This window comes from Engraulis encrasicolus, chromosome 7 (genome assembly GCF_034702125.1).
Source record: "Engraulis encrasicolus isolate BLACKSEA-1 chromosome 7, IST_EnEncr_1.0, whole genome shotgun sequence".
NCBI lineage: Eukaryota > Metazoa > Chordata > Actinopteri > Clupeiformes > Engraulidae > Engraulis > Engraulis encrasicolus.
This window is the reverse complement of record NC_085863.1, coordinates 43922987-43950978: the sequence shown is the minus strand read 5'-3', so window position 1 is coordinate 43950978 and position 27992 is coordinate 43922987. Positions and strand designations below refer to the sequence as shown.

The 27992-nt window shown below is 41.4% G+C and overlaps 1 protein-coding gene across 1 annotated transcript; it reads right to left on the bottom strand.

The window, feature by feature from the left end:
• Positions 1–125: 125 nt before the first annotated feature.
• Positions 126–24771, bottom strand: LOC134452947 (uncharacterized). The gene is made up of 15 exons (XM_063203635.1): positions 24732–24771; positions 22856–23057; positions 22228–22345; positions 21316–21425; positions 19388–19468; positions 18069–18149; positions 17481–17564; positions 16558–16629; positions 15996–16055; positions 15766–15843; positions 11752–11829; positions 4668–4733; positions 2470–2729; positions 1586–1745; positions 126–1073 (listed from the first exon to the last, which is right to left on the bottom strand). The coding sequence occupies exons 2-15, from the start codon at positions 23040–23042 to the stop codon at positions 586–588; spliced, it is 1923 nt and encodes a 640-aa protein (XP_063059705.1). The 5' UTR covers positions 23043–23057; positions 24732–24771; the 3' UTR covers positions 126–585.
• Between the last annotated feature and the right edge of the window lie 3221 nt (positions 24772–27992).

Genomic DNA, 27992 nt, shown 5'->3' with positions numbered 1-27992 from the left:
TGACTGATTAAGTTATATACACATTGTTTTAAGAGTCTTACTCTGGAAAAGCGCATGGGCTTTCACATTTTACATGCGATCCAGGGCTGAACTGAACCTTTTTCTTTACGAAGAGTTCAGGTTAATAATCTCAAAAAAATAATAATACAACTTATACACTGACATAAATATTTGTGTCAATATTTCCTCACAGTGTGCCTGTGAGGAGACATCTGAAGCACAGAGGTGTCAAAAGTAAAAGTAAATGATGGTGTAAGTACAACACTTGCACATGATATTACATAGCTGTTACACCATTTACCCAATTGTACCTAATGAGATACTAGCTAGACTGAGTTGTTACTGAGACAAAAAAACCTAACAAGGACCCACCACAAACTTGATCCAACCAGTGTAGAGGTACACAGGCCTACAGGTTACTCAGATAAATTCCCTGTGTCACGGGTTACTGAGGTTAATTGCCTTTGTTGGAATGGAACTTTGTTTCTTTTTTTTTACTTTAACTTTTGACATCTCTGCGGACGCAGCAGCAGACCAGAGGAGCCGGTGTGAAGTTGACAGCGGCCATCTTATCTCAGATAAGCACTATAAGTTGAGGCGGACGTTCCGTGGGTCTATCATGCCCGCTGCCGCCGACTGGAACAGAGTCCAGCTGTTCTCGGGTCGGTTGAGGCTGGGGTCCATTTGGTCGCGGAGCCGCTCCGGCTCGCTCTGACCGCCGGGTTCCGGCTCCCCCCTGGGGTCCGTGTGGCCTGTCGCTAACCGATTGGCCTGGACTTTGTTGAGGTGGTCCGGAAGTTTCTGTGACGTGGGCATGGATGGCGAGGAACTGGATGCGGAGGCAGAGGTGGGGGTAGAAGTGGTGGTTGCAGTGGCAACAGCAGCGGCCGGCGAGGACTTGGGTGGCTGGACGCCCTTGGCGTGGTCGGCCATGTTGAGTTGACCGCGCTTAGCCAGCTCCCTCTGCTTGCGGCCACCGTCGCGATCGCCAGCTAGGTTCAGCCAGCGGATGATGAGCTTCTCGATCTCGGAGTCTGTCGTCTTGGTGTAGTGGGAGTTCTTCCTGACGCCCCCTGAGAATGACATGAGATAGAAACAAGGCAAGAGAGATTACTGATAAGAAGGAGACCGTTCTTAATGAGAATATGGATATGGAATATGACTTATGGTTCTAAGCTGCCATGCCCCTTTCAATGTGGAAAATGTAAAAAGTCAAGGCCATTTAGGAGACCGGAATCCATCCAAAATCCAACAGAAGTTGCAATACAATAAAACTGTCCACAGTGGTTTCCATATAGTTTTGAGTAGAGTAGAGTAGAGTACAGTAGAGAATGTACATGTAGTGGTAGAGTGGAGAATAAAAAATAACATTACATTTTAGCGACTCATGTAGGATTTTATAGATATTTATGGACTCTTTCAAACAATTTGTGCGAATCAGTAAGTCAAAAGTAAAAATACAATGGCGAGTTTGTACATTTTCACACTAAACCAGTATGTCAAAAAGTATTAATTTCACCAGCATATAATTTCAAGAAGTTAAAAATATGTCAAATATGTGTAATGCATAGGTCTGAGTGCTTACGGATAATGACGGACTTGAGAAGGAGGGAGCTAAATGCTCTCTTGTCATTCACTCCCTTCCAGTTGAGCTGTTTGCCCAGGTTGTTGTGGATCAGAGTAGACATGATCTTCCAGACCGTGGTCTTCAAGTCTTTACCACCAATGGCTCCGAGGTACGCAATCTATTAAGGACACAAAGACATGTTGTACAGATGTCAAAATGTTCTATATGGCAGCATTAATTCTCCATTTGGTGTTTGGAAATATATCGGGAAATATATTTTGGCCGGACCAAATGCTCTTTGAGTTTTGAGGTCATGATAGCTAGGCTACGTATTGGTAGGATTAGCTACTGGACTCTGCATCTTGTTTTTGGAAGCACTGCCACGCTTTGATGTGAAACAAATAATCTGTTTTCATGCTTTCTAACCATTTTGGTCTGTGCACGGATACATTCGGACACATTTCGCCCACGCCACGTGCTTGCAGTGTAAATGAGCCGTTACCATCTTGGTCTTGTCAGGCATGTTAGCAATGTTAGGAAGCTTGTTTGTGAGTGATTCAAGATGGCTACCTAGTTAGGCAGAGACTCACCATTTAGGTTTTGGCGGGCATGTTAGCAATGTTAAGAAGCTTGTTTTTGAGTGACTTGTGTTGGCTGCCTACAATAGTTAGGTGGTGGGTGTCGCTCAAAGTGAAGTGTTCTATCCAATTATTACCCTTAGAACTAGTTATTAGATATTCTTTGGTGAAATCCGCAAAAAATGGGTGTTACTCGCACTAGCAACGCAAGAACACTTCACTTTGAGAAATACCCAGAGAGTCACCATCTTGGCCTTGGCGGGCATGTTAGCAAGCGTGTTTGTGAGTGACTTGTGTTGGCTCCCTAGCTAGGTATAGACTCACCATCTTGGTCTTGGCGGGCATGTTGGTTGCGTTCTCCAGCCAGGTCTCCTGCCGCTCCAGCTCGCGCAGGTCCATGAGCGGGTAGGAGATGTCCTGGGGCATCTCGGCGGTGTCGCGGGCGGCCGCGTCGGTGGCGCCGCCACCACGGGCGTTAACAGCGCGACCCTGCAGGATGTTGATGATGGTGTTGAGCGCCACCGCGTGCTGCATCTGCTGCTGCCGCAGGGACTCCATGATATTCAGCAGGTGGAATTCTGCTGCTGTGACAGAGCAGGGTCAAGACAGCGGGTGGTCAGAGGCGAAACTGTCGCAAAGTCCAGAGGCCACAACATCATACTGTATGGCCCCAAAGACGTGACAATGTCACTATATTAGGGACACCAGGTGGAATTCTGCTGCCATAGCAGGGTCAAGACAGCGGGTGGTCAGCAGGGCTTGACACTAACTTTTACGCTTACCTGCCATGTGGCTAGTGGTTTTCCTGAGTCACTAGCCATCCAGCTATTATACTAGCCACAAATGTGAAATTATTATTTTTTCTTAATCATGACGCTGTTCATCTGACCTCAGAAGCTGAGTTGTTAAAGCAATCAGATGAGTGCAAATCAAACAAATAGAAACTGAGTAACGGAGCCTTTTCTTGAACTTAAATAGAAACAATTGATGCACAAGGTGTAAAATGCAGAATATATGCTATTCTGATATGTCATACCATTGAATAAGCTGCCTGCCAAATTGGCTAGTGTCACTGTAATTGTTACTCGCCACAGCCAAGTTTTACCAGCATTTGGCCGGTTGGCAGGTGCCAGTGTCAAGCCCTGGTGGTCAGAGGTGAAACGGTCACCAAGTCCAGAGAACATCATACTGTATGACCCCAAACACTTGACAATGTCACTATAATAGGGACAGCAGGTGGAATTCTGCTGCTGTGACGGGTCAAGACTAGCCTAGTTTTACCAGACCACATTAATTACTTTGTAATTATTTTTTGGTCTGGCAGTGCCCTGGAGCACTTGGGTGGGAGGAGTGAGATCAGCTTTGGTTTGAAATGAGTGGACCAATCGCTGACAGTAGAGGTTCATGAGGTACTGTATGTTGTTATACGCCCAAGTCCGTTCGCTTATTGGCCGGCCGTCTGGTGAACGACTAAACCCTCCCCAGAGAAGTGTAATCAGACCATTTGTGACTTACGAAATAATTCAAAATGAATGGTCTGACAGCGGGTGGTCAGAGGTAAGGTCCTCAAAGTACACGTCACAAAGGTACAAGGTGCCGCTCTTGTCACTACATTATCAAACATACCAAACATTACCAAACATACTGCTGCTGTGATGTGTGAAGACAGTGGGTGGTCACAGATAAGGTCTCACAAGGTCATACGGCCTCAAACACACACACTTAGAAACAGTACTAGGCAGGTGGGATTCTGCTGCTGTGACGGCTCAAGACAGCACATGGTCAGGGGAGAAGTGCGCCTCTCAAGATCACAAATTTTCCCCAAAAACACACTTGAAATGGTCGCATGTAAGATCCCCAAAGTAGTTGAGAAGGTCATACGGTCCCAGAAGCACACATCTAAAATGGCATATTATCCACAATACATTCCTCACAAAGTCACCAGATTCTGAGATCACTACATCACACACATGACAAGGGGACTACATTAGGGACTCCATGCTATCCAGCAGGCGGACTTAAGCTGCTGTGATGAAGACTTTTACTCTGTTTGTGATGACACAGACACAGAGGCATGTGCACATGACACATTTCTAACCAGAATGAATTTAAAATTTCCAGCGTGCACATGCAAGACTAGCGCATATTTGATTGTTCTGGTGCCATCATGAACGCGTGAAAGGGTGGCCAGAGATGAAAAATGTCTCACAAGGTCTCACATTTGTCCCCCACCTCACCTCATCTCACCTTAAAAGGTCATATGTCAGAGGTAAGGTCACAAGGTCTCACACAAGATCACAATGTCAACGCACCCTTCGTTAAGGCCATGTGGTCCACAAAAAACACTGCAGAAATCAGCTCAGTTCACTGCAGACATCACATGGTCCTGAGGTCACCACATCACCATAGCCCAAAACACATCATGACCAGGATTTGAAAGAGGCCAAGAAGAGTTCTTAAGAACATCACATCACATCATACGACAAATTGCTAATAACTCTGCAGATTCTTTGTTACCATACCGTTGCAGGGAATTTGGTCCCCACGTCCATTTCGGAAAGTCATGGAGGTTGACGACACTTCTGTTTCTGAAAAGACAGAGTTAATATTAGTAGATCTTTCTAATAGAGAAATGTAATAGCTGAACGTTTTTAAAGGCATCCTGACCACAAAACAGGTATGTTTATGTATGTGTGTATTTCCATGATGGTATACATTACTGTAATGTGCGTGTGTGTTTGTGTTGGTGTATGTGTGTGTCCATGGTCAGGGCCGCCGCTGACAGTTTTGGCCGGGCTCGGGACAAAGTCATGTAAAAGGCTCTTCTGCCCAATACATACTGTACAGTATAATGTAATGAGGCCCCACTTCTGGTCCCCCTCTGTCCCTCGGACCGGGACAACTGAGTCCTTTCAAATCCGCCCACCCGGTCTGCTTTCCTGTAGGCAGCCGTGGCCTAATGGCTAGGGAGGTGGTCTTAAGATAAAAGTAGTTTCGAATCTGTTGGAACTGTATTTTATTCTTTATGAGAGCAAACATGTTGCCTTGGCACAAATGTGCCCTTTCACATTCAAGAATCCCTGTTCAAGGCTAAGCAGAAGATTACTGGACTGTGCGAGGACTTTATCTGTACCAGAACAATGGAATGCCCAAACACAACAGAGTTGCATCTCCACATGGCAGGCCAAGGCCTGTGTGTTCGTTGCCTGATTATCATAGACTTGCAATCGAGATTCGATCTGCAGCGCCGCCGAAGGTGTTGCGTCACTAGGAGGGCGCAGCCTGGCTAGTGTGTTCGTGTGTTTGTGTGTGTGTGTGTGTGTGTGTGAATGAATTAATCTCTATCCGGGTACGCCCCCTTTTCCCCTTAGCGGATAGAGATAATTGTAATCAGGGACATTCCTTCAATAAATAACGCTTGGAGATATTTCGCTTGTAGAACGAGTGGGGAAAATGGTTGCTGACGGTTCTCCCCATCCGCTCTCCAAGCCGGCTTGAAACTTAATTACTGATTCTCTGTGTCTTTCATTTCAGGTGTTTTATATTTACAAATGTTAAGGGTTTGAACCTAACATTTACTTGGTCCTTCAGAACCGGATCCCAAGATACCCGACGATTCCAGCACGCGAGGAGGGAACCAGGAAAGTCTGTGGCCACAGCACTAAGACCCGTTTCCGGGACTGGTCTCTCCCTCGCAGGCTGGGATCCGACGGTTGACGGGAATCTTGAAAAGACCAGAGAATCGTGAGTAGGCCTACATTTTTATTTTTATTTTAAAAGGATTGAATGAAAAAACGGTAAAATAAGAGAAGATAAAACCCTGACAATTCTAGACTCTATCAGGTAAAAATGGAGGCCAGACTCCTCCGTGTCGTTGAACAAGTTAAAATCTGAAGACTACGTAAAGTAAAGTACGTAGTACGAGTACGAGAAACTAGTACGAGAAACTAGTTTAAATTCTGTGTTCTCTGCGTTGAGAGAAAGTGTGCGTGAAAGGATTCGTATTACCACTCGGTAATACGTTTCATACCAATACAACAAGGTCCAAATAGCGAGTCTTTGTGGAAGCCTGTATGCAAGAAGATTCCACCTGTGAGGTTGAAGTGAATCTTACCACAAACGATCGTTGATCGCTATCTTGTTGAAAAGTGTATCCAACAATAGAGGCACTGTAGGTGTTGTGACGTTGGACTAAATTCATAGAGACAAAATGGGGGGCAGTAACAGCAAAAGAAGTGAAAAGTTCCTTGCTGAAATGCAATGCAAGGACTGGAAAATCGTGCATAGAGAAAATCCTAGTGCAGTAGCACCGCTGTGTTACTGGGTAAAAAAACTATGGGTTTAATGGAAAGTTGTCTACAACAAACCTAACATTTATGGCCTGGCCAGCAGGGCCAACAGGAACACTACAATGAACACCAAAACTATCACGGCCAACGTCGAGGCCAACACCAAAATTCCTGACTAGACCGAGAGCACCAGTATCGACCGTACGGGCATGGCCCCTCGGCCGATGACTGGTTTGATGATAATGAGGAAACGGACGGGGATGTGGAAGAGGTAGACGTCGTTCTAAACTTAGAGGGATTGTTTTACCAAGAAAAAATTAGACCTGAAATTACCCTTCTGGTCCAAGGGACCCCCGTACGTTTCCTCTGTGACTCTGGTGCTAAAAAAAGCAAATGACAGCCATTTGGATTACTCACTGAGCAGTTAATGTCTCAGATAGCCTACCATATAATAATAATAATAATAATAATAATAATAATAATAATAGTAATAATAATAATAATAATAATTGTATTTTATAACACTGTGTCATACAAGGCAAGTAATATGGATATCTGTTTGTCTGTCTGTGTGGGCCCTATTTGTTGTATGAATTGTCCTAGTGGGACACCCCACTGTGTGTGTGAGAAAGATTGTATATGTGTCTGTGGAGTGTACGTGTGTATCTGTGGAGTGAGTGCCTAAATATGTCTGAGAGTGGAAGATTTTTTTTTGAGTGTTTAGTGAAGGTACTCTATTGTGTTCAGAGTTAGCTGGAGCTTGGGAGTGCACATGTTGAAACAACATTTTAAAATAAGAATAAGCCTTTTATTTTATTCTACAATTCAACTTTGAGGTGTAGGATTTTGTCATGATTTTGTTTTTCCACACATTCTTACCCATTTATTTTTGATTAGGAGAAAACGGGGTTGTGGAGTTATGTTGTTTCTTTACTATTTTCAATTGAAAGTTAACATGTTAATGTTTAAGCCTTTAAGACACGGCATTATAAATTAGCTGTTACCAGAATGGCAATGACCAAGTCATAATGTATTGCTAAAGGCCCCGTGCACTGTCATGGTAGTGTAGTGTAGTTGCAAAAGAGTTTGCTTTCATGATTTACAGTACCAAAATGTCTTTGTTTCTTCTAAAGAATAGATGAAGCTTTCTCCTTGTTCTTATTTATTTTTATTTTTTTAAAAGAACAATGGGTTTGAGATCTTGAAATAACGCAGGCGTTATTTGATGGCCCAAAGGTGCTGTGAGTAAACCCAATTTGGACCTGGTCTGAGAGTTAGGTCACATGTGCTGAACGTTTCTAGAAATTTAGGTTGTCATTTTGTTTTTATTGACGTTTAACTATGACTTATTTCTTTGTTTTATTTCATCGAATTTCTTGCCTTATTATGTTCTATTTTGATGAGTTATTGATCAATGGATCATGGGTTTGGTTTAAAAAAAAAAAAAAAAAAACCCTAAAAGTTGGGTAGTAGTACTCAACTACATTTCCAATGCAATTATGATCTGGAACTTTATTTTAATGACAATGTTGACTCTGATAAACCAGCAAAAACTAGACTCTGAATACACAGAGGCGCTTGACAAAATCACCCCAGCAAAGATAACAGTGTCCTATGTGTAGATGTTTTCATTAGCTCGGATAGATATTAAAAGGCTCAGAGGCTCTCTCTAAGTAGCCCAAGGTCTTCTGCAGGCACCCCTTATCAGACACAGCAGGCCCAGCCATCAACATGCAAATTTCTGTGGCAGAGACAGAAAGACACTTAATATTGAAACCTCCAACAGTGTATGCTAAACCACCTGTTTGTCACTGAAAATACAATAAGAACTAAAAAAAAAAAAATCTGAACACCGACCTAGATAAACAATACCAAAGCTTAAAGATATGTTAAATATCTATCATTGTCATTAGTTTAATACTGTAAGTGTGAACATTGCTTCACATGGTGTGTGATGAGACATGTCAATGTTCTCTATTTGCTTTTAAAAGTTTGAATTTGATGACGTTGGGATCCTTATATTTTCATTTGTTTGATTTATAAACAAAGAGACAGTTGTCTAACTCTGTCTTTTCATTTCAGTCGTCAACTTGCAATCAAAGTGAAAACTGATTGCCAATAAGGTTTTAGTTCCGTTACAAATGTTTTATGTAGCCGATACATGAAGTCAATCATTTTTTGCTCTGATTTGATTTCAAATTGATCTGGCTTGAGTGTACATGAAAGAAAGTTGTTTTCCCTATAATACTTTTTTTTGTGTTCTTTGAGGAACAGGCCCAGTGTTATGGAAACGAGCTGAAACACAGCTGATGTGAATGGAAGGAACCTAGACAATACCAATGATCGCTAGGTTAAGTGAATTTTGTTTTTAATTTGATGAGTTTCACAAGATTTTTCCAGAGTTTGTTTTGTTTCAATTGGGTAATAATTTTAGTTATAACACTTGATAAAATGACAACTGTTTATTTTTTTTTTCTTTCTTTCAAACCATGAAAAGTTTGACCTAAAGTTAGACAAGGTCTTACCTTTATACCTTAGATAAAGGGTCTGTCCGGTTGTTTGTTTCATTTTTCTTTTAAAGTTGCGTATTTTACAATGGCAGTTGTGTTTTCTTTCTTTTTATCTCTTACATTTTGATTGGTTGATCTAGTGATCTGTATGTCTGGGTGATGACAGTGAAACTTTGGAATGGTGTGAGAAAGTAGGATTCTCAAATATTTTTGGATTCTAAAATATTACTCATACTCAATTTTTTTATTTTTACAAAATACATTTTTGAATGTACTGACATTATTGGCAGGAGTTGGGCTAGGCCCCTATATCACCATGACCTCATGACAAAAGGACAGTGAGGACTGCATGCCAATATATTTCAGTTCTGTTACAAAGTGATTTATGCAGGCCTAACTATCATGTAAAGACAGCCAATACTATGGGTATAGTCATTTTGTACGGCATGCTTAATGTTTCTTAATGTTTCTTCTACATTCTATATTGGATGAACTATGTGGTCAACACCACATTTTGTCAGTTTGCGTTTATCGCCTATTCTGTAAGGAACTGTAATGTAAACGTGAGCCACAATAGTCAGATACTGACCAGAGTAATTTTCTTTTTCATAATTTTGCTCTTGATAAATTGTTGTTCCCCGGGAATGTAGAGCTATCTATTTTATTTTGATTATAGATTATGAGAGAATGGTTGGGCGGCTTTGGGTTTTGTTTTGTCTAAACTAACAAAACATGTTTTGTTTCCTCTCTATTATAATGCTCTCTAATCTGTGCACCTCCTCTAAACTAATGTCTGTGTATTTCTTTAAGCAAATGTTTTGAAAAAGCCTGCCTTGATGTAGGCTATGCGAGTGATTCTCTGATTCGGCTACACTTTTAAGTCCGTGGATTTGATTTGCCAATTCCACTAACTATTAAGATTAAGCTTGGCAATTTGTTTGTTTGGCACTATGTAAACATCTAGGTCATTTAGTTGGGAAAAATACTGATAATTGACTTTTTGCTTTTGCCAAAAGCGTAGGGGAATCGTAGAATCACTCATGCACCCATGAACTGGAGGGTGTTGGAAGATGTTTACTTCTCATCATTTACTGTGCTCAAAGTCTGTTTCGGAAATTACTTAAGTCTTATTGAGTCATGTGGATGGCACATGTCTCAAACAGGAGAGATATTTTAGGATTAATCAGTGCATTAAACAAATATGTGTATAGGGCACATGTTAAATGAAACCTTGTTCTGAAACTTCACCCCTTAACCTAACCTAAAACAAACATAAGAGAGCTACAATGTGGAATCAAATTGCATCAGGGTTTGAATCATTTGTATGTTGGTGGTGTACTATAAACAAAAATATGGACAGAATGAACAACATCCACTATAATGTGCAGGCGCTGGGCAACAAAACTGAATTCGAGTTCAGGGCCATCCATGAACAACTGAAGGCAACCTGCCTAATCGCATTCCAATCTCGTATTGCGGTTGATATGCTTTTGGCCGATAGGAGTGTGTGCTCTATTTTTGGTTATCAATGTTGTTCCTTCATACCGAACAATACGGCAGCTGACGAAAGTGTCACCAGGGCGATAGAGGGACTGGGATCCCTCAACCAAAAAGAAAATGAAAGACCACTCCAGGGTCGACACTTCAGTGTGGGATGGTTTCTCTGACATGTTGGCAAATACAGACAGTTGGCAGCGTCCATAATCATGTCTATTGCAATATTTGCGGCGATCCTCACGTTATGTGGATGTTGTTGTATTCTTTGTATTAGAGTGTTGTGCACCAGATTTAGTACCACTGCCATTGCACAAATGGAAGAAAAAATGTCAAACCTATATGCTCTTCTAACTAGACAGGATAGTGATGTCGATGACACTATGATGATGTTGTTGGTGGAGACCATGAGCCTCCACACCAATCTGACGATTCCATCCAGGTCCCTGATCTGTTCCCTGACCCAGGGGATTATGCTCGGGGCCTCTAAGTGTACCTATTTAAAGAAAAAATCATTTGAAGTCATCACTGGATGATGTTAATGTTTGCCTCTATATAGAATAAACAGGGGGAAATGTTGGAACTGTATTTTATTCTTTATGAGAGCAAACATGTTGCCTTGGCACAAATGTGCCCTTTCACATTCAAGAATCCCTGTTCAAGGCTAAGCAGAAGATTACTGGACTGTGCGAGGACTTTATCTGTACCAGAACAATGGAATGCCCAAACACAACAGAGTTGCATCTCCACATGGCAGGCCAAGGCCTGTGTGTTCGTTGCCTGATTATCATAGACTTGCAATCGAGATTCGATCTGCAGCGCCGCCGAAGGTGTTGCGTCACTAGGAGGGCGCAGCCTGGCTAGTGTGTTCGTGTGTTTGTGTGTGTGTGTGTGTGTGTGTGAATGAATTAATCTCTATCCGGGTACGCCCCCTTTTCCCCTTAGCGGATAGAGATAATTGTAATCAGGGACATTCCTTCAATAAATAACGCTTGGAGATATTTCGCTTGTAGAACGAGTGGGGAAAATGGTTGCTGACGGTTCTCCCCATCCGCTCTCCAAGCCGGCTTGAAACTTAATTACTGATTCTCTGTGTCTTTCATTTCAGGTGTTTTATATTTACAAATGTTAAGGGTTTGAACCTAACAGAATCCCACCCTTACCTGTCCCTACACCTTCATCCATGTACTGAAAGTACCCATGAGCAAGGCAATTAACTCCACATTGCTCCAGGGACTGTAACAAATACCCTTTACGTTGCTTAGAATAAAAGGTGTCAGCTAAGTACAATGTAATGTCCGTGGCCTTCGTACCTCTGCAGGCCGTTGGTGCTGCACAGTCACTGCTTCTCAGCTCTGCAGTTCCCGAGGCGGCCTGGTCGGTAGCCGTTTCTGAGGACGCGACGAAACAAAGCTAAAAACACCACGCAACAGCAGACTGGGACCTAGGGTGAACTTCTGCATTCTATCAGTACCCCGGTATTAATAACATATTTATTTGCATGTTTGACTGCTAGGGTTAAGACATCAACACCACAACTCACACTACAGTTTATAAATGTGTTAGTGTATTAGCTGGTACCTGCATCTCACGGCACTAACTTCATGGCATTAGCGTTATAATGTCAAGTAAATTGGTCAGACATAAGACACAGGGCAGCGTTCTGCAAATATTAACAATGCCAAGAGCGTGGACAGACAATACACATTGGTTCATGGAGGGCTAGTATTGACAGCATTAGTGAGCGCAAAAGGGCTGTGAAGAACAGGATTAGTTAAGTATTGTTAGCTCAGAGTGTTCAGTTTCGTCATATCCTTATGCCTTTTGTGCTTACTGTCCTGGTTTGTGTGTGTGCGTGTGAGAGAGAGAGAGAGAGAGAGAGAGAGAGAGAGAGAGAGAGAGAGAGAGAGAGAGAGAGAGAGAGAGAGAGAGAGAGAGAGAGAGAGCATGAGAAAGGTGAAGGGGAAGAGGGTTCGTGTGTGTGTACTTCAAACCACAACTGTGATCACAGTCAACATTTTTTAGATCGGCTTTGGTATCTGATCGACCAATCGCACTGGGCTGTGTTAAACGCCACTGCCACAGATGGTAGGTGTCACAACAGTGCTGCACACCATGTTAGTGTGCAAACAAAGCCGGATGTTTTCAGCAATGCACAGAAGCCCACACTGCCCTTTCTGGGTTGAGAGATAAGGGATAGACGAAGAGCACAGCTACCAAGGTATTAAGGTCAACTTTTTGAGGAAATGTGTCTGGGAAACGATACTACGGTATGAGATGATGTTTGGACTATTTATCATAATAACACATTAATCAAGAGAACTTAGATCATCCGCAAACAAATATTAATCTTTCCATCAGAAAATTATATTTCATGAACATATATTTCCTAATATATGTTCATGTTTCCAAGACAGAAGAGGTTGCTGGGTCAAGTCTACAGGTTTGTTGGACCTAGGCTAGGCAAGGCATCGGTTACAGTGATGCTACTGGAAGGGGCTGGTGGTGGTGGTGGCGGTGTGGTTCTGTTGTGGAAATAGGATGGGGATGGTGGTTAAAAGTTATTGGGGGGGAGGGGGGGGTAGTTAGCTAGTAACTCTGTGTAGCAGGTTCAACTGGCAGCTGCCCAGCACACCGTTACACCACACGCTACGCAACCACATCTAGTGCTGTAGCAGGGTCAGGGCCAGGGTTCAGCATGGCTGGGGAGGGAGGGGGAGCACCTAGCCACCTACATAACTTACATACTCCATTTTAACTATGACCAATGTGTGCCTACAAAGCCTTCAAACATGCAGACCATCTGCTACCCAGTGGGCCCTTGGAGTAAAACCACAAAAATGATCAAATTCAGTCTTCAAATCGTCAGAGCTGATATGGTATTCCACATACAGTAGCTTACTGCCCTCTAGTGGTCTGTTCTTAAAAGGCATTTTAACCCTATACTGCACGCATTATTATCCCATCATGGAAAAAAATCTTGCTGTGGTTTTTGTCACATAAAATGAACTTCTTAAGACATATTTGCAATTTTTTTCAAAAAAAAGTGGTAACACTTTAGAATAATGGATGCAAAAAAGCATTATAAAGACTTAATAAATAATTAACTATTGATGAACAAAACATTAACAAACGTTTGTAAATGACTAGGAAATGTAAACAAATACTTGTAAATGACTAGGAAATGCTTTGTTAATATTTTATATTTATGAAACATTTACAAGTTGCTTGTAAATGAATAAAATACTCTGTTATAAGGTGTGTAAAATCTTGCAGATATCATTTGTAGATATCTTATAAAGCATTAATAAAGCTTAGTTAATAGTAAAAACATTTGTTAATGTTTTATTCATCATTAGTTAATTATTTACTGAGTCTTTACTAAGGAACATTATTATAAAGTGTTACCAAAAAAGTTTTTTTGGGGGGTACTTTTAGGTTTGTTGCCATATGGCAACATTGTGCAGTTACGGAAAGGATCCAGTGTACATTTTTACTCCAAGACCAAACAAGGGTCATACAACATTATGGATTATTTTATAGAAATGTAATTGTTTTTATCTCAGAAAAACATTGAAAGTTTACCCACAAGTTCAAGGGAGTTATATAATACATTTTTGCCATTGAGAGAACAAGTGAATACTGTTTATTATATCCCCGAAAAACAGTATTTCAGTGGTATTACGTTGACCAACCACCAATGAATATATTAGGTATTAACACAATATCTGTGCATAGATTTGCACAAAAATGTGTATGGTAACTGTCTATAATATGTACATGAACTGATTTAATTTTGGAAGCCAACATTTTCAAGATGGCCGACATTCAAAATGGCCGATTTGCGGGCCAGGCATCTTTCAACATAACCGACAGTTTATTTGTCATAACTTTTGAATGGATGCTTGGATTTACACTAAACCTTGTGTGATAACACTCTATAATGAGTAAATAAGCCATGTAAAATTGTGAGGTCAGTGCTTTCAAGATAGCTGACTTTCAAGATGGCTGACTTTGAAGTTGGCAATCTTTCGAGACGGCCTACCTTTTGTTTACGCCACAACTTTTCAATGGGTGCTTGGATTTGCAGTAAATCTTGTGTGTTAATAATATTATTGGTTTATGAGCTGTTTGAAATTTGGAGATTATGCTTTTAAAATGGCTGACTTTCAAAATGGTTGACTTTGTGCAATATTTTTTGATCAGGTTGACAGATTTGCTCAAACGTTGTGTGCTAATTAGCCTATTTATAACAGACAAATGAAGTCAAAACATTTTGGAGGCTTAAAATGGTCAAGATGACCGTAGCTTTATGCTCTAATCTGGGGTTTGGGGATTTTTGTGGTATACCTCTGGCAGTCTGGGGAGGCTGCATAGGCCTTGTTCGCTTTTCTGCATGTACTCAGAGTGAAAGCTCATAAAACAGTTCTGTACACCTACTATAACATTTTTAATGTTCATTACAGACTGCCATTTGCACTAATTATAAATATTATCAGTTATCAATCATTCAATCAATAAATAAATCAATTAATCAATCAATTAGAATTGGGTATTTGAATCAATACACTTTCCCTATTGACCGTCTTGTTCCATTACCGCACAATGTTGCCGTATGGCAACATACCTATTTTTCAACATAAAAAGGAAATAATTTTAGTTGAAAATAAAACAAATGGTGAAAACAGATCATGACTAACTATGGATCATCCCAATATTTTTTTTACATTTTGTAAATATTGCAAAAAGTGTGAAAAATCTTGGCCAGTGGCAGAGCAATCTGTCAAGGAGACACACTCATGTACAGTGAGGGAAAGAGCGAGCCTGGGGCAGTGTGTGGTGTCATGTGATGTCAACAAACCACATAATTGGATAAAACAAGGCCACAGTTTCAATATGAAAACCAATCAGTGTCTATTATTTATATTTAAATACCAGGAAATGCCAAAAGAATGGTATGTTGCCATATGGCAACACCGTGCAGTATAGGGTTAATGCAATGAAGACATGTTCTAAAATAATTTTGCTGCACACATATGCATAGTTAAAAGTGAAGTATATCACCACACTAAATTTTTCACGTACCTCGTCTGTGGAAATGACATTCCACTCTTCTTCAGCCAATAGAGGGAGAGGGACAGACCAAAATGAGGAGGGGGCAAGGGGGGGGCACAGGATGGGGGGGAACGAGTGAGTGTGAGGGAACGAGATGTGTTGTCTAAATTTGAGGAAACCTTCAGTGTCTAATATGTGTGCTACATTTTTTTAAAATAAATTGTTCAGCTGTAGTGTGTGTTGTGTGTGAGTGATGATATTTTGGGGTTCACCTCGGCAGTTTGCAGGGGCACCCCAGTCCCTGTTTCTGGATTCACTGGGTCCACTGGAGGGGTTGTCTGAACTCAGATCTGGAGTGAGATACATGCACACATTTTTATGTCTGGGGTCCGCACAATTCATTTAAAATATGCATATACCACTCTATTCTGTATTCTTTTCTGATCGGCTTACGAAAAGCAAATTAAATTGAATTAAATGAAAGTTAAATTGTCCATGTTACCTCTGTTGGACGTTTCCAAAGACCACCCTGTTGCCATGGGACCCTGCTGATGCATAATCTCTGGAAAAGAAAAGTACTTGATGTGTAGACCGGGTATTGGTGAAGGTGGCTGAAAGGTGATTGTGTACATGAGGTATAGATACAGTGTATTGGTGAAGCTAATTCTAAGATGAAAGTTTTCATTACGTATACTGAATACTTGGTATTGATGAAGACAACTGTAAGGTGATTGTGTGAATGGTAGACACAGCCATAGTATTTGTAAGTATATATGTTTTTAGGTGTTCCAGCTATGAAAGTGGGTGTTCCTGGAACCCACTGGAACACCTGCAGCTCCGCCATGGGTGAACGATAGATAGACCTGACGAAGACCAGACTGCATGGTCGAAACGTTGTGTTAATAAACCTGGAGCAGCAACAGTGTGCGGACCTTCCTTCTTTTCATGTTTAATCGTGTTTAAGTCCGGCACCTGTCCAATCTGGATGTGCGCGCTCTCCAAAACGCTACTGTGAACGATAGATAGAACATTGTTGAAGGTTCTAGAAAGGCTACTCTACTCACCTCTAAAGGAAGTCAGTGACTCCCAGGCACTGGTTCCCGTGGTTACGCTCTGCTGCTCATGTTGGATCATACCTGCCAGGAATAGATTAAAAAAAAAAAATCCATCAGATACAGTTTAAGTAATATGACAATCTATAAACATGGGACAAATAAAGGATGACAGAGGAATTCCCGCCATTCTGGAACATGAGAAGTTAAAGGTGGCGTGAGGGATACCACTGCATGTTGAAATGTCTGAAATTCTCCTTAAGATATTACAGCTTCACATCACATTATATTACATTACACTTAGCTGATGCTTCTATCCAAAGCGACTTACAGTAACATTACAGGGGATGAGTTCCTGTTCCTGGAGCAATTTGGGGTTCGGTGCTTGCTCAAGGGCACATCAGCCATGGATGGAGGTATAGGGAGGGGTAAGGTGGGTTTCAAACCTGCGACCCTCTGATCTTAAGACCACCACCCTAACCGTTGCTGTAGGAAAAGACTGCGGGCGGTGAAAGCCTTAAAAATCTGCAGAATCCCGCCTGAACTGCACAGATCAGGGACAGCGAAAGCATGAAGGATTCAACCTTAAACGATCGATCAAGGAGAACGAACACTGAAGCTTATGTTTAGAAAGATGTAGACATTCCTTTGGCTGCTGCCTACTGCAGCTGAACAATGCTGCTTATGACAAATGTTTTGCCAAAGTTCAACTTTTGGCGCCTTTGAAGCGCCCTTGCAACCAGAAGCACTTTTGCAGCTTTCAACGCTTCTGCCACTTGCTCTTTCATACAAAGTCAATTACTTCCACTGCTTTCCAAGCTTTCACCGCCCGCAGTATGTGTCCTTCAGTTAGACCACGGCGGCCATTTATGTATTATGGTTTCACAACAACTTGTTTATTATTGTAGCGGAGCCATATACAGTAGGTACAGTACCTCTGAAGGACGTCTGTGAGTCCCACTCCCTGTTCTCCAGGATGGAGCGTGCTGCTGTAATGGGAGCCAACTCCATCAGCATGTCTAATTACACACAAGGAACACATTAGGAAGATGAAATAATGAAACGCTACACATAACAGGCTTTTCAGGCTTTTGTTGTACACAACACAGAGTTTAACTGATGCCTTCACAACAAGAGCACTTGTGGTAATGATTAATGTTAGTCAATAGATACGTTTATTACACTGATAAGCTTAAGAAGTACAGTATGTCATGGCTCTCTGCACCTTGGATTATTGATTATATACTGTGTAGCTGCTCTGATTATTAGTTATGCATATGTATCTGGTTTGCTATTCTGATTATTGACTACATAAATGTGTTGATTGCACCTCTGATTAATAATTATGTGTGTGCACCTCTGAACTGATCATATAGGTATTTTGTATGATAAATGGAGACTCTGTTGATTTTCACTGTATGTATTGATGGTTTACACCTCTGATTATTGATTTTATAAATACATGGATGGCTTGCAACTTTGATTATTGGCTATTTGAATAATAGTATATTGGCGGTTTGCACCTCTGAAAGATGAGGGTTCCCAGCTGCAGCAGCCTGCCTCTGATGTCTGTGAGGGCCGCGTGGGCTTCTCATGCATGGCCTCTAGAGGGAGCACATTAGCACTAGGGGTTAGCACTAGAGCAGGGATGGGCAACTTTCATGGTAAGGCGGGCCACATTTTGTCATCGCTACCATCGGAGGGCCGCCCACATCCCACTGATCTGACTGCAACTCACAGACTTCAAGGTGCAATTGGTTGCTTACTGACTGCCGATGGTGTTTGGAAGATGTGTCTGTTGTCTGTTGGCCAACAATAGTATAATACAAGAATGACTCAGTAGTGGTTAAAAAAATCTGTTAATTATTTTTATGTCAATGTTTTATATACGGTCCACAATGAGTAAGGAGGTGGGCCGCATGTGGTCCCCGGGCCTCCAGTTGTCCATCCCTGCACAAGAGGTTAGCAGCACGCTAGCCAGGGGTCATAGATATGAACACTAGGTACACTACGTTGACCACTCCCTTGTATTGGAATGAGTGGCTGAAGTCAGATCACCAGCATCTTTAGCCATCATATGGCTGCCAACAATCAGATATTGCTCATTACCATATAGGTGGCTGTATCATTTAATACGAGAAAGATAATTATACCAGTCTAAGACAGCGGTGTGCAGGGTTGGGCCACACCAAAACACACACGCACGCACACACACATCCGATGAATATTTCACGCATGCACACACACATTAGGGGTTACTGCACACAAACATAATTTAAGCGTAAGCCAAGCAGTAAACAATACATAAAGAAACCTTTTTTTCTTACATAGCCATGCCCAGTAGACCTCCAAGGGAGGCAGTGTCTTATTTCATAGCCCACTGGAGCTCAAAACCAAATGCACACCTTCACTTGTGAGTCTTTCTTGAAAAAAGCAGGCTGTGTGTGAAGCGCTGTTCTGTTCCTAACCTTTCATTTAACTGCTACTGCACCGAAACACTGCTGCACATTGCCAATATGATGTTAGTTTGTTAGTCCACCTCGACTAATGCAGCCATAGCCATCAGAGGCATGCACAGACCAGGCACGATGGTACGGGAAACATTTCATTTATCAATCTGGGGAAGAAAACGGTATTTGAGTCCTGCTTGGGACATGTCATAACCCTTATTGCCGTTTTGTTTGGGATTACTTGGCGAAAACATTAACTGATTTTTGTAATGACTTATAAAATGTGTCTCATCTGAACTCTTGACAAATCTACGGATGCAGGTCTTGGACGCTATCTATGCATGCCTATACAGTGCATGTCTATGCGTTGTCTTTGGGTGCTTGGACGCTACCTCTGGTGGCCGTATCCTGGGCCTTGCGCATAGTACTGCTCCGGCCAGCTCCCATAGGCGACTGCTCAGGCATCATGGCTGCTGAGAAGCACAGGCAATAAAGAATTACATTATTTAAAGCACTGTAATGTCTTCACATCTGTTCATTTCCCCATGTCTGCCTCTCTGTCCCTCTCTTACTCATCCTCTATCTTCAAAGGCTTTACTGCAGGAATGCAAAGCTAAAATTCACAAGAGGCCAAAATTAAAATCTGGGATCAAGTCTCAGCCCAAACACAATAGTTATTGTTTAAAATTGGGCTGAAATTGGACGTGCACTCTTAATATTAAAGGCCAATCTCAGAAAGATATGGTAGCTTAAATGTGGCAGAACATATACTGTCATATGAGCAGAAGATGTTATATTGGTCTCTGCTCACTTATATATTCCCATGACACACCAAATTTAATGTTCAAGTCATGTTACTTTTAGTGGTGTACGTATGTGGGGCAATTTGAAAACAAAAAGTGCATTCCAAGGAAGCTGTTTGATAGAACATGTCACTATGTTACACCCAATATTTTTCCAAGTCTTCCTGCCTTGTTTTTGTGGGGTTAGAAACGAGAATGTCAAAATTTGCCCTGTCCCACAACAGTGAAGAATCTTCAAAATTCCTTGATCCGGATCACCACTAAAAATGAAACACTTGCTCCTTTTGGCATTTCCAACAACTCCACAAAATTTAATCAAAATCCGTGCAGAACTTTTTGAGTTATCATGCTGACAGACAGACAGACAAACAGACAGACCGACAAACCAACATGACCGAAAAAACATAACCGCCTTAGTGGAGGTAAAAATGCAGGCAGAGCCCTGCTGATACAGCAGCACTATAGCAATGGTACATAAAACCACTGATGCTTAGTAGAATAGTAAAATAACGATAAATAAGAACTTAATATTATGCTATTATGACTAACTAGTCTGCCCTATTCTGAGACTGTGTGAAAAGTTGTAAAAAAAATTAGAGATGCACCGGATCCTGATTTTTAGGATCCTGCCGGATACCGGATCCACTGCTTAAGATCCTGCCGGATCCGGAACCGGATACCGGATCCTACGAAAGGGTTGAAACACATAGCCTACTCGCACACGTGGGCCCTTTTTATCACGTTGGCTCAAACTATTTTGACTGAAAAGCCTCGGCTACCGGATACTGGATTCTGGAATCAAACATTTCAAAACTACGAAAAAACAATAACAACAACACACTTTCTTTCCTAATTCCACCTATGTCATGTCATCTAAAGAAAAATTCACACAGAATAAATATCACCTTTGGACAACTGGTAATTCAAAATTACCTCCGCACCTCTGTGTCATGTTGTGTGTGTGTGCATTTCTGAGGGGATGAGCAAAAGTCTGTAATTAACTCAATTTACAGACATTGTGACAGGATAGTAATTTAACAACTTCCTATTTCGTCTCGTAGAATTTTTGGAGCTCTTCTTAGATTTTTTTTTGCCAATTTGGTTCAATATACATGGAATAGGCATACTATCACTTGGCCCTGTAATGTTGTTAATCAAACTTTTGGCAGTATCCTCCATTATTCACTCAAGGAAAAGACATCACTTAAATTATCATTGGACGTCTGTGTTTTGCTGAAACACAACAGGTAATTTGTGGCGCCGTTACCACTTCACAAATTACAGACATGGCGCATTCGCACAGATCTGAAACCTCAGAAATTCTGTGCAACTATTCCAAATTAGCAGTGGTTCGTAGGTAACGTTTATCCTGTGTGAATCAGGCTTTAGACACACACACACACACACACACACACACACACACACACACACACACACACACACACACACACACACACACACACACACACACACACAGGATAATTAGAGGATGCCAGAGAGGAGGGATGAATCTTTACCGAAGAAGTGTGGTGAGGGGTTGACGTAGGAGCCAGGGAAGCCTGTAGCGGAGCTCATCCTCCTCATCTTCTTACTGCGCTCCTCTTCACACTCCTCCAGCTCCTGCAGCCTGCAGCAGAGACAAACAGACATTTAAGGAAAAAAAAGGAGCAAGGAAAAGGACTTTTCCTCAACTTGATCTGGTCATTTGGTTGTCCTGCTCCCAGGTCAGATGCTTTTTGGATGTGCGAGCTTCAAACCATTCCTTAAAGGGACACTGTGTGAGATTTTTAGTTGTTTATTTCCAGAATTCATGCTGCCCATTCACTAATGCTACCTTTTTCATGAATACTTAACCACGATCAAATTTTAAGCATTCATTATGACTGGAAAAATTGCACTTTTCATACATGAAAAAGGGGATCTTCTCCATGGTCCGCCATTTTGAATTTCCAAAAATAGCCAATTTTAGTTGCAAAAATGACTGTACTTGGACCATAGTAGAAAATATTTGTTTATTACTTACTAAACTTTCATGTTAAGATCAAATTTGGCAATAGGCAGCCCAGTTTCAATGAGCAGCATAGTTGCAGTACCTTTTTGACCATTTCCCGCACAGTGTCCCTTTAAACAGACATTTTAACCCATTTGCGCAGAGCCGATGCTCTATAATCTTACTGCCACAAAAAGTGTAATGACCAAGTCTCGATCTGTTTCGTAGCCCCTTAATGCACACCGTACTATCTAAGGCACACTGAAAGGTCAATTATCATACACGTAGTACTACTCTACTATGATATAACACAGGGCCCACTATGACTCGGCCATTGCCATTCTGCTAACAACAACTTTATAACGCCATGTTTTAACGGGTTAAGGCTGTTGGTAATGTTATTGAAATTAACTTTATTGAAAAAAAGGTCTCAAATTACTTGTCATTTTGACGTCTTTTCTTATTTGTGCCATCGTCTTCTCCTTCCCGTGGCAGGTCTGTGGTGGCATTACAGGTCATAGCTCGCTTCAGTTTCATTCTTGCTTCTTGATAAGATGCTGAAACCAAGCAGACACACATAAACTATAAATACAGAACAAAATTAGGAATGCACCGATACCGATACTGGTATCGGTATCGGCACCAGATACTGCTCATACTCGTACTCGTACTCGTCAAGCACTTGCCGATACCAGGAACGATACTGCTATTACACAAAACAATGCGCAATCTTGTCACGTTCTGTGGACTTGAAAGCAGCATGGAAAAAAGTGCCACCTCATACATTTACTAACATTTAAATGTACATGGAAATGGACAATAAAAATATCACAGGTGGAAAAAAACAAGGGCATGCATTTATTTTCATTGTATTTTGGTGGTAAAAGTTATCGGTATCGGTACTCAGTATTGGCAAGTACACACATTAATGTAATCGTACTTGTATCAGTTTTCAAAAAGGGCTATCGGTGCATCCCTAAGAACATCAGATATACTGTATCTTTGTGACTGATGGTAATGCATCAAGACAGAGACTGCTTCTGAAGTACCGTAGGGTCAAGGCTTACCTGCTTTGGACAGCTCCCGAACAGCAAAGCAAGACCAGTCGGACTTTGGTTTCTCCCGCCTCTGTATGGCATTGTTTATCTTTTGGTCGTTTTTATAGTTTGGCCACCAAGTTATTCCATTGTCGTACCAATCATCTGGTATTATGTTTAAGCAGCTGGTGTCTGTAAACTCCACTAATCTGTACATCTCCGACAGGGGCAACTGCAATGGAGATCAGGAAATGTGGTTAACAACCTGCACACATATAGATCTGCTCATAACGGATGCCAACTAGGAGAGTTCACCGGTAGAACATCAGTAAACCTCCCCCCGAGGCTTCAGAATATTGTTAGCGCTGAGCTATCAGTCTGGACCTTTACTCAGTGGTGTCGTATAGGGCCTGCCATGCTGAGCTGGACTGCTGACTCCCGAATTGCAAACTGCACAGGATGACCTTGGCTACACGGGTGCCGTGACACGGAAAGGAGTGAGGTTTAGGGATGGTGGTGTGTGAATGCAATGGATGCCAGCAGAGTTCAGTGGTAGAAAGTTGGTAAATCTCCTTCCCAAAGCTTCAGTAGTGCTGAGCTATTGGTCTGGACCTTTACTCAGTGGTATTGTAGGCTAGGCCTACTGTGCCCCCCAAGCCGAACTGGAGTCCTGAAAGGTAGGATGTGGGTGGCGAACTGAACAGTATCATGACCATGGTTACACATGCATCTATAAACCTTCAAATCAATGAAAATAAAATGGCCAGGGATTTCTGAAAAAATGGCTAATAACACCAAATCATCAGGCAAAGCACTGGAAAAGTAATGTAATATTTAACATTGTTTTCCCCCCTATCAACCAACCATTTCACCAATGCATTTCTTGTGTGTTTAAGAGCAATATCAAACTTTCATTAAGAAAATATCATGATTTCATAACAAATGTACCTCTGCATTAGGCCAAACTGTTATCACAGCTATTCTCATGATAAAACAGAATACCGTTACTGGATACTGGTATTGGAGGGGTTTAAATGACACTGCTGTCGTGCTTTAACTAGTAGGCCTATCATAGGCGTGCAGGAGGCGAAACAGCTGTAGCCTACAGCTGTGAGTGACAACAACAACAGGTCAAGTGATTAGGCCAAATCAGCGAGAAGGTGCACCGTCAAATCCTGTCAAACGAGGCAGCATTCTGACACCCTTCGTAAATCGGGCTCGATAGCAGGAAGATGTACGGACGTTCAGATACGGATTAGGATGTTAAGCTACGTTTGCAGTGTTAGAAAATAATTTTCAGACAGATGTGTTCTCTTAACGCAAGACAGCACAGGATAGGCTGTATGTAGATAGTAATTAGCCAGCTAACTAGCTTGACACCATAACTGTAGCATGATGTCGGTTTATCACTACAACCTAGAATAAAGCATTGTGTCACTGTACTCACCTGAGATCCCCCACTGCAGATAGATGATTAAAATCTGTTCACTGGCAACAACCTAGGGCTTCTTTGGTGTTTTTTAGATCCTTCGATAAAGCAAGGGGTGCCCACCCACCAGCCACACAAGCAATGGAGTCGCCCGTGCAAGCCCGTGCACTATTCGCCTACATTTCTGAGCGAAATGCCCAGATCTCACCAGATATCACGTCAACATCAACTAAGGCATACAATGGATAACTTAATAAGTAATGTGCAATTAAGATGCTTGCCGACTAGCTTGTTGGCTAGTTCAACAAGCTAGCCTGTGCACAAACCTAAAATTACACCAGCGTGTCGGTAAAACAACACCAAGCACAAAGAACTCTATGTAGTGGAGTACATCGCTTTCCTATGGCATTAACATGATCCAGGCAATAATATGAACTAGAACTGAAGTAAAACGAGCTAGCTAACTAACAATCCTACCTCTGTAACAAAGACTGACGGCTTTGATTCTACCCGAGAGGTAGAACTACTGCAAAGGTGCTTGGCAAAAATATTAGAATCTGATAGGGTAACAGGCTGTTTTTAGGACAGTGACAGTAGGCCTAATACCAACCAGCTGTTACTAACAGCTGGTTGGTATTACTTCTGTCACTGTCCTAAAAATATTATTTTAGGAAATAGAATAGAATAAAGTGTTTAAAGAAAGTCTTCCTTCAAGATGCACACTGTTATTAATGTAAATAATGGATCCATAAAAACGATTAAAGTGTGATGTACATTTTATGCTGTCTGGCATGAAATGGATGAGGCTGGACACACGCACCCACGCACGCACACACACACACGGAATCAGCTTGGACAAAGTGCCAGTGGCTTTTGAAAGTCTATAAAACGAAGGGGTAATAACAAGAGAAGAGGGCCCACACTTTTCCCAGTAGATTGTATTCGCCACAAGTGAACATGACCAAGCTAGCTTCATAAAAGGTGATCACTACTGCCAATGACGCTGAAATTGAAATCCCCCTCCCTTAACCCTCTACTGCATGAATTATTATATTTACAATGTAAAAAATGTTTCAGTGCTTTTTTAGTGTTAAAATGAGTTAAATAATAGATTTCCACACAAAAAATAAAATTTTTTATTTTTAATTAAGATTTTAGCTTATGGTTGCCATATGGTCGTGGAATCTTGTGTAAAATCAGGTTTTTCCTCAAAAAGAGATTTTTTCCTTGATAAAACTCCAATATATTACTTTCCAAATGTTAAAACTCATTAAATTACATAAATTAAAATATATATTTTTTAGTATTTAGTGAAATTATTTTTGGTAAGATAGCAAAATATGGTTAACAATTCGGCCCATAGACATGTACACACATTTACAAAAAAGCTTCCGAAAAGGTTGTTTACACCTATTTGCAAACATGTACAATGCATTTTTACATTAAACATGTCTAAAATTACAAATATAAGTACAATTTATTCATTTGGCACAAGAATTATAAGAAATATATGTAAAAATAGCCTCATACTACTCTAATTCTAAGTCATTCCAATGGGGTTGATTGGGGTGAATGGCCAAAATGTTGTTCCATAACGGCATGAAGTTGCCATATGGCAACCATAAGATTTTACCATTTTACAAAAAAACCTTTGCATCTAAAGTTGTTTTAATGATGAACAATAACAGTTTACATATTACAGATGTTTTTATTTTTTTTATAACAATATTTTGGGCTGAAATGTTGGTAATACCTTGGTTTATGGAGGCCTTGAGCGATGACCTCCACACACCAAAGTAGGTGATGAAAAAGGGCTTCCTGTGTTTATTTCTTAATCATGTGACCTGAAAAGTTGTTTTGGTTTCAAAGTAAAAGGCTGTCTTATCACAAATAAGTCTAAATAAATAGGTTATAGTGTACCATCTACTAGAAAAACTTGAAAAAGTTAACGGTTGCCATATGGCAACCCTATGCAGTAGAGGGTTAAATGACTAGCTCTAGCCCTACTATAGCACATTTTTGTTGAGTGGGTTACATCATTTACAGCTTATGATGGCTCTATAGCCAAAGACAAGTAGGCTAAGCAACAGTAGCCTAGGCAAAGCGATGCTACAGTGTTATGATTGCTCGGCCAAGCCATTTCACGACAGTGGAGATAAACTCACTGGACATTGGACAATAAAGAGAAGGTAAAGAGTGTTTACTTCACCTAAGTTAAATTATTCACTTAATGACCACAAGTCACAGTAGGCCTAAGGTGGTGAGACGAGTCGATGCAGGCGGACCATTGACAGTAAATAGAATATACTGTCAATGAGGCGGACAGTTCAGATGAGGTAAACTGAAGAACAGTCTCTCTGATTAATGGGAAAGTGGCAGTTGGGGCAGATACGGATTGCGCAGCTGCCCCGGATCGGGCCCAGCTCAGCTTCGCGGAACAAAGTTTTGGCGCGTCCGGGTTGCTGATCTGGCCCGCATGCCACGCACCTCCAAAACGGACTGTATTATTCAGTTCTGGCTCGTCCGGATTGCTTATCTGGCCCGCATCAGGCTCGCATCTTCCAGGCGGACTGTCAGAGGTAAATCTACATATTGAAATAACAACCGTATCTCTCACATTACGTGAAGTTTTCACGAAAAAAAATGGGGAAATAACTACAAACTACGTGGTGCATTCACGTTATTGGCCGTTTTTCGTGGTTGGGCAACGCTTCCGCTGCCTATTCATTTGAATTGCCCGACTGCTGCCTAGCGTGCGTGTTTGATTTACGATTTGAGCCGGCTCGAAATAATGGCTGTGTGCAAATGACTGTGTGACTGCTTGCGGATCTGCTAACTTGAAAACGGATCCGGCCCGAATCTAATTGCTGTCTGGGTTGCGCTCAATCTGACATACCATTCTGTTACATATTTTTTGCACGTTTTTGGGCGCATCACCTCTGAATAGCCTAGCTTACTGCACACTTCTTGGAAGGGCACATAACACATTTTATCTGGCCCATTGTTGGTCCACTTCTTTTTCGCCAGTGTCTGACAGTTGGCCCAATTTTGGCTTGGTCCTCGGCCCAATAATGGCCCAGTTACTGTATGCCGACAGTTATTTTCAGCGTTGGCACATTGGCTCAGTTACTGCAAAATCTGACAGTTATTTTCATTGTTGGCCCAGTGTTGTTAGAAGTGTTGGCTGGCCCAGTCACGATAACCAGTGTTTCAGCCAAGCGTCAGCTCAGCCGATAGTGGCAGCATTCAACCAGAATCGGGCCGTCTCAAAAACAGTACCATCGTGCCAACTGTAACCTAGAAGTATTGGCCCAGTCACGATAACCAGTGTTCCAGCCGAGCTGATGCTCATGCCGACATTCCGTCAGAATTGGGTCAACTGTGCTTGCTACCTGTAGGCCTATTATCAGGTTGGTTGCTTGTAGCCTACATCTGTCTGTGTAGCCTATTTGTCTGACTGACAGCAATATAACAGAAAACTGCCTATATTATAAGAAATAGGCAATATGATAATACAAATCATCATAAAATATATGAACAATATGAGTCTTATTAACTGACTCTTCATTTTTTGGGGACAATCAGGTCAAGGTCAAAGGTCAATATTGTTTTTTGTCTGTTTGTTTGTGACAGAACTGTCAAATCCATTCTGGTTTACTTCACATTAATTACATTTTTTTCCCTTTTGCCTTTTGTAAGATAAACCTGTTGTTTGCAGCAGTTAAGTAACTATAAAAC

Bases quoted from the DNA above. Each gene is read 5' to 3' on its own strand.
- LOC134452947 (XM_063203635.1), bottom strand. From the start codon at position 23,042: ATGTACAGATTAGTGGAGTTTACAGACACCAGCTGCTTAAACATAATA. The intron at 21,426-22,227 runs GTAATTTGAGAC...TCTCTGCTGCAG, and splicing joins AAAAGACGTCAAAATGACAA to GCTGCAGGAGCTGGAGGAGT. The intron at 1,746-2,469 runs GTGAGTCTATAC...TGTCCTTAATAG, and splicing joins TGCCCGCCAAGACCAAGATG to ATTGCGTACCTCGGAGCCAT.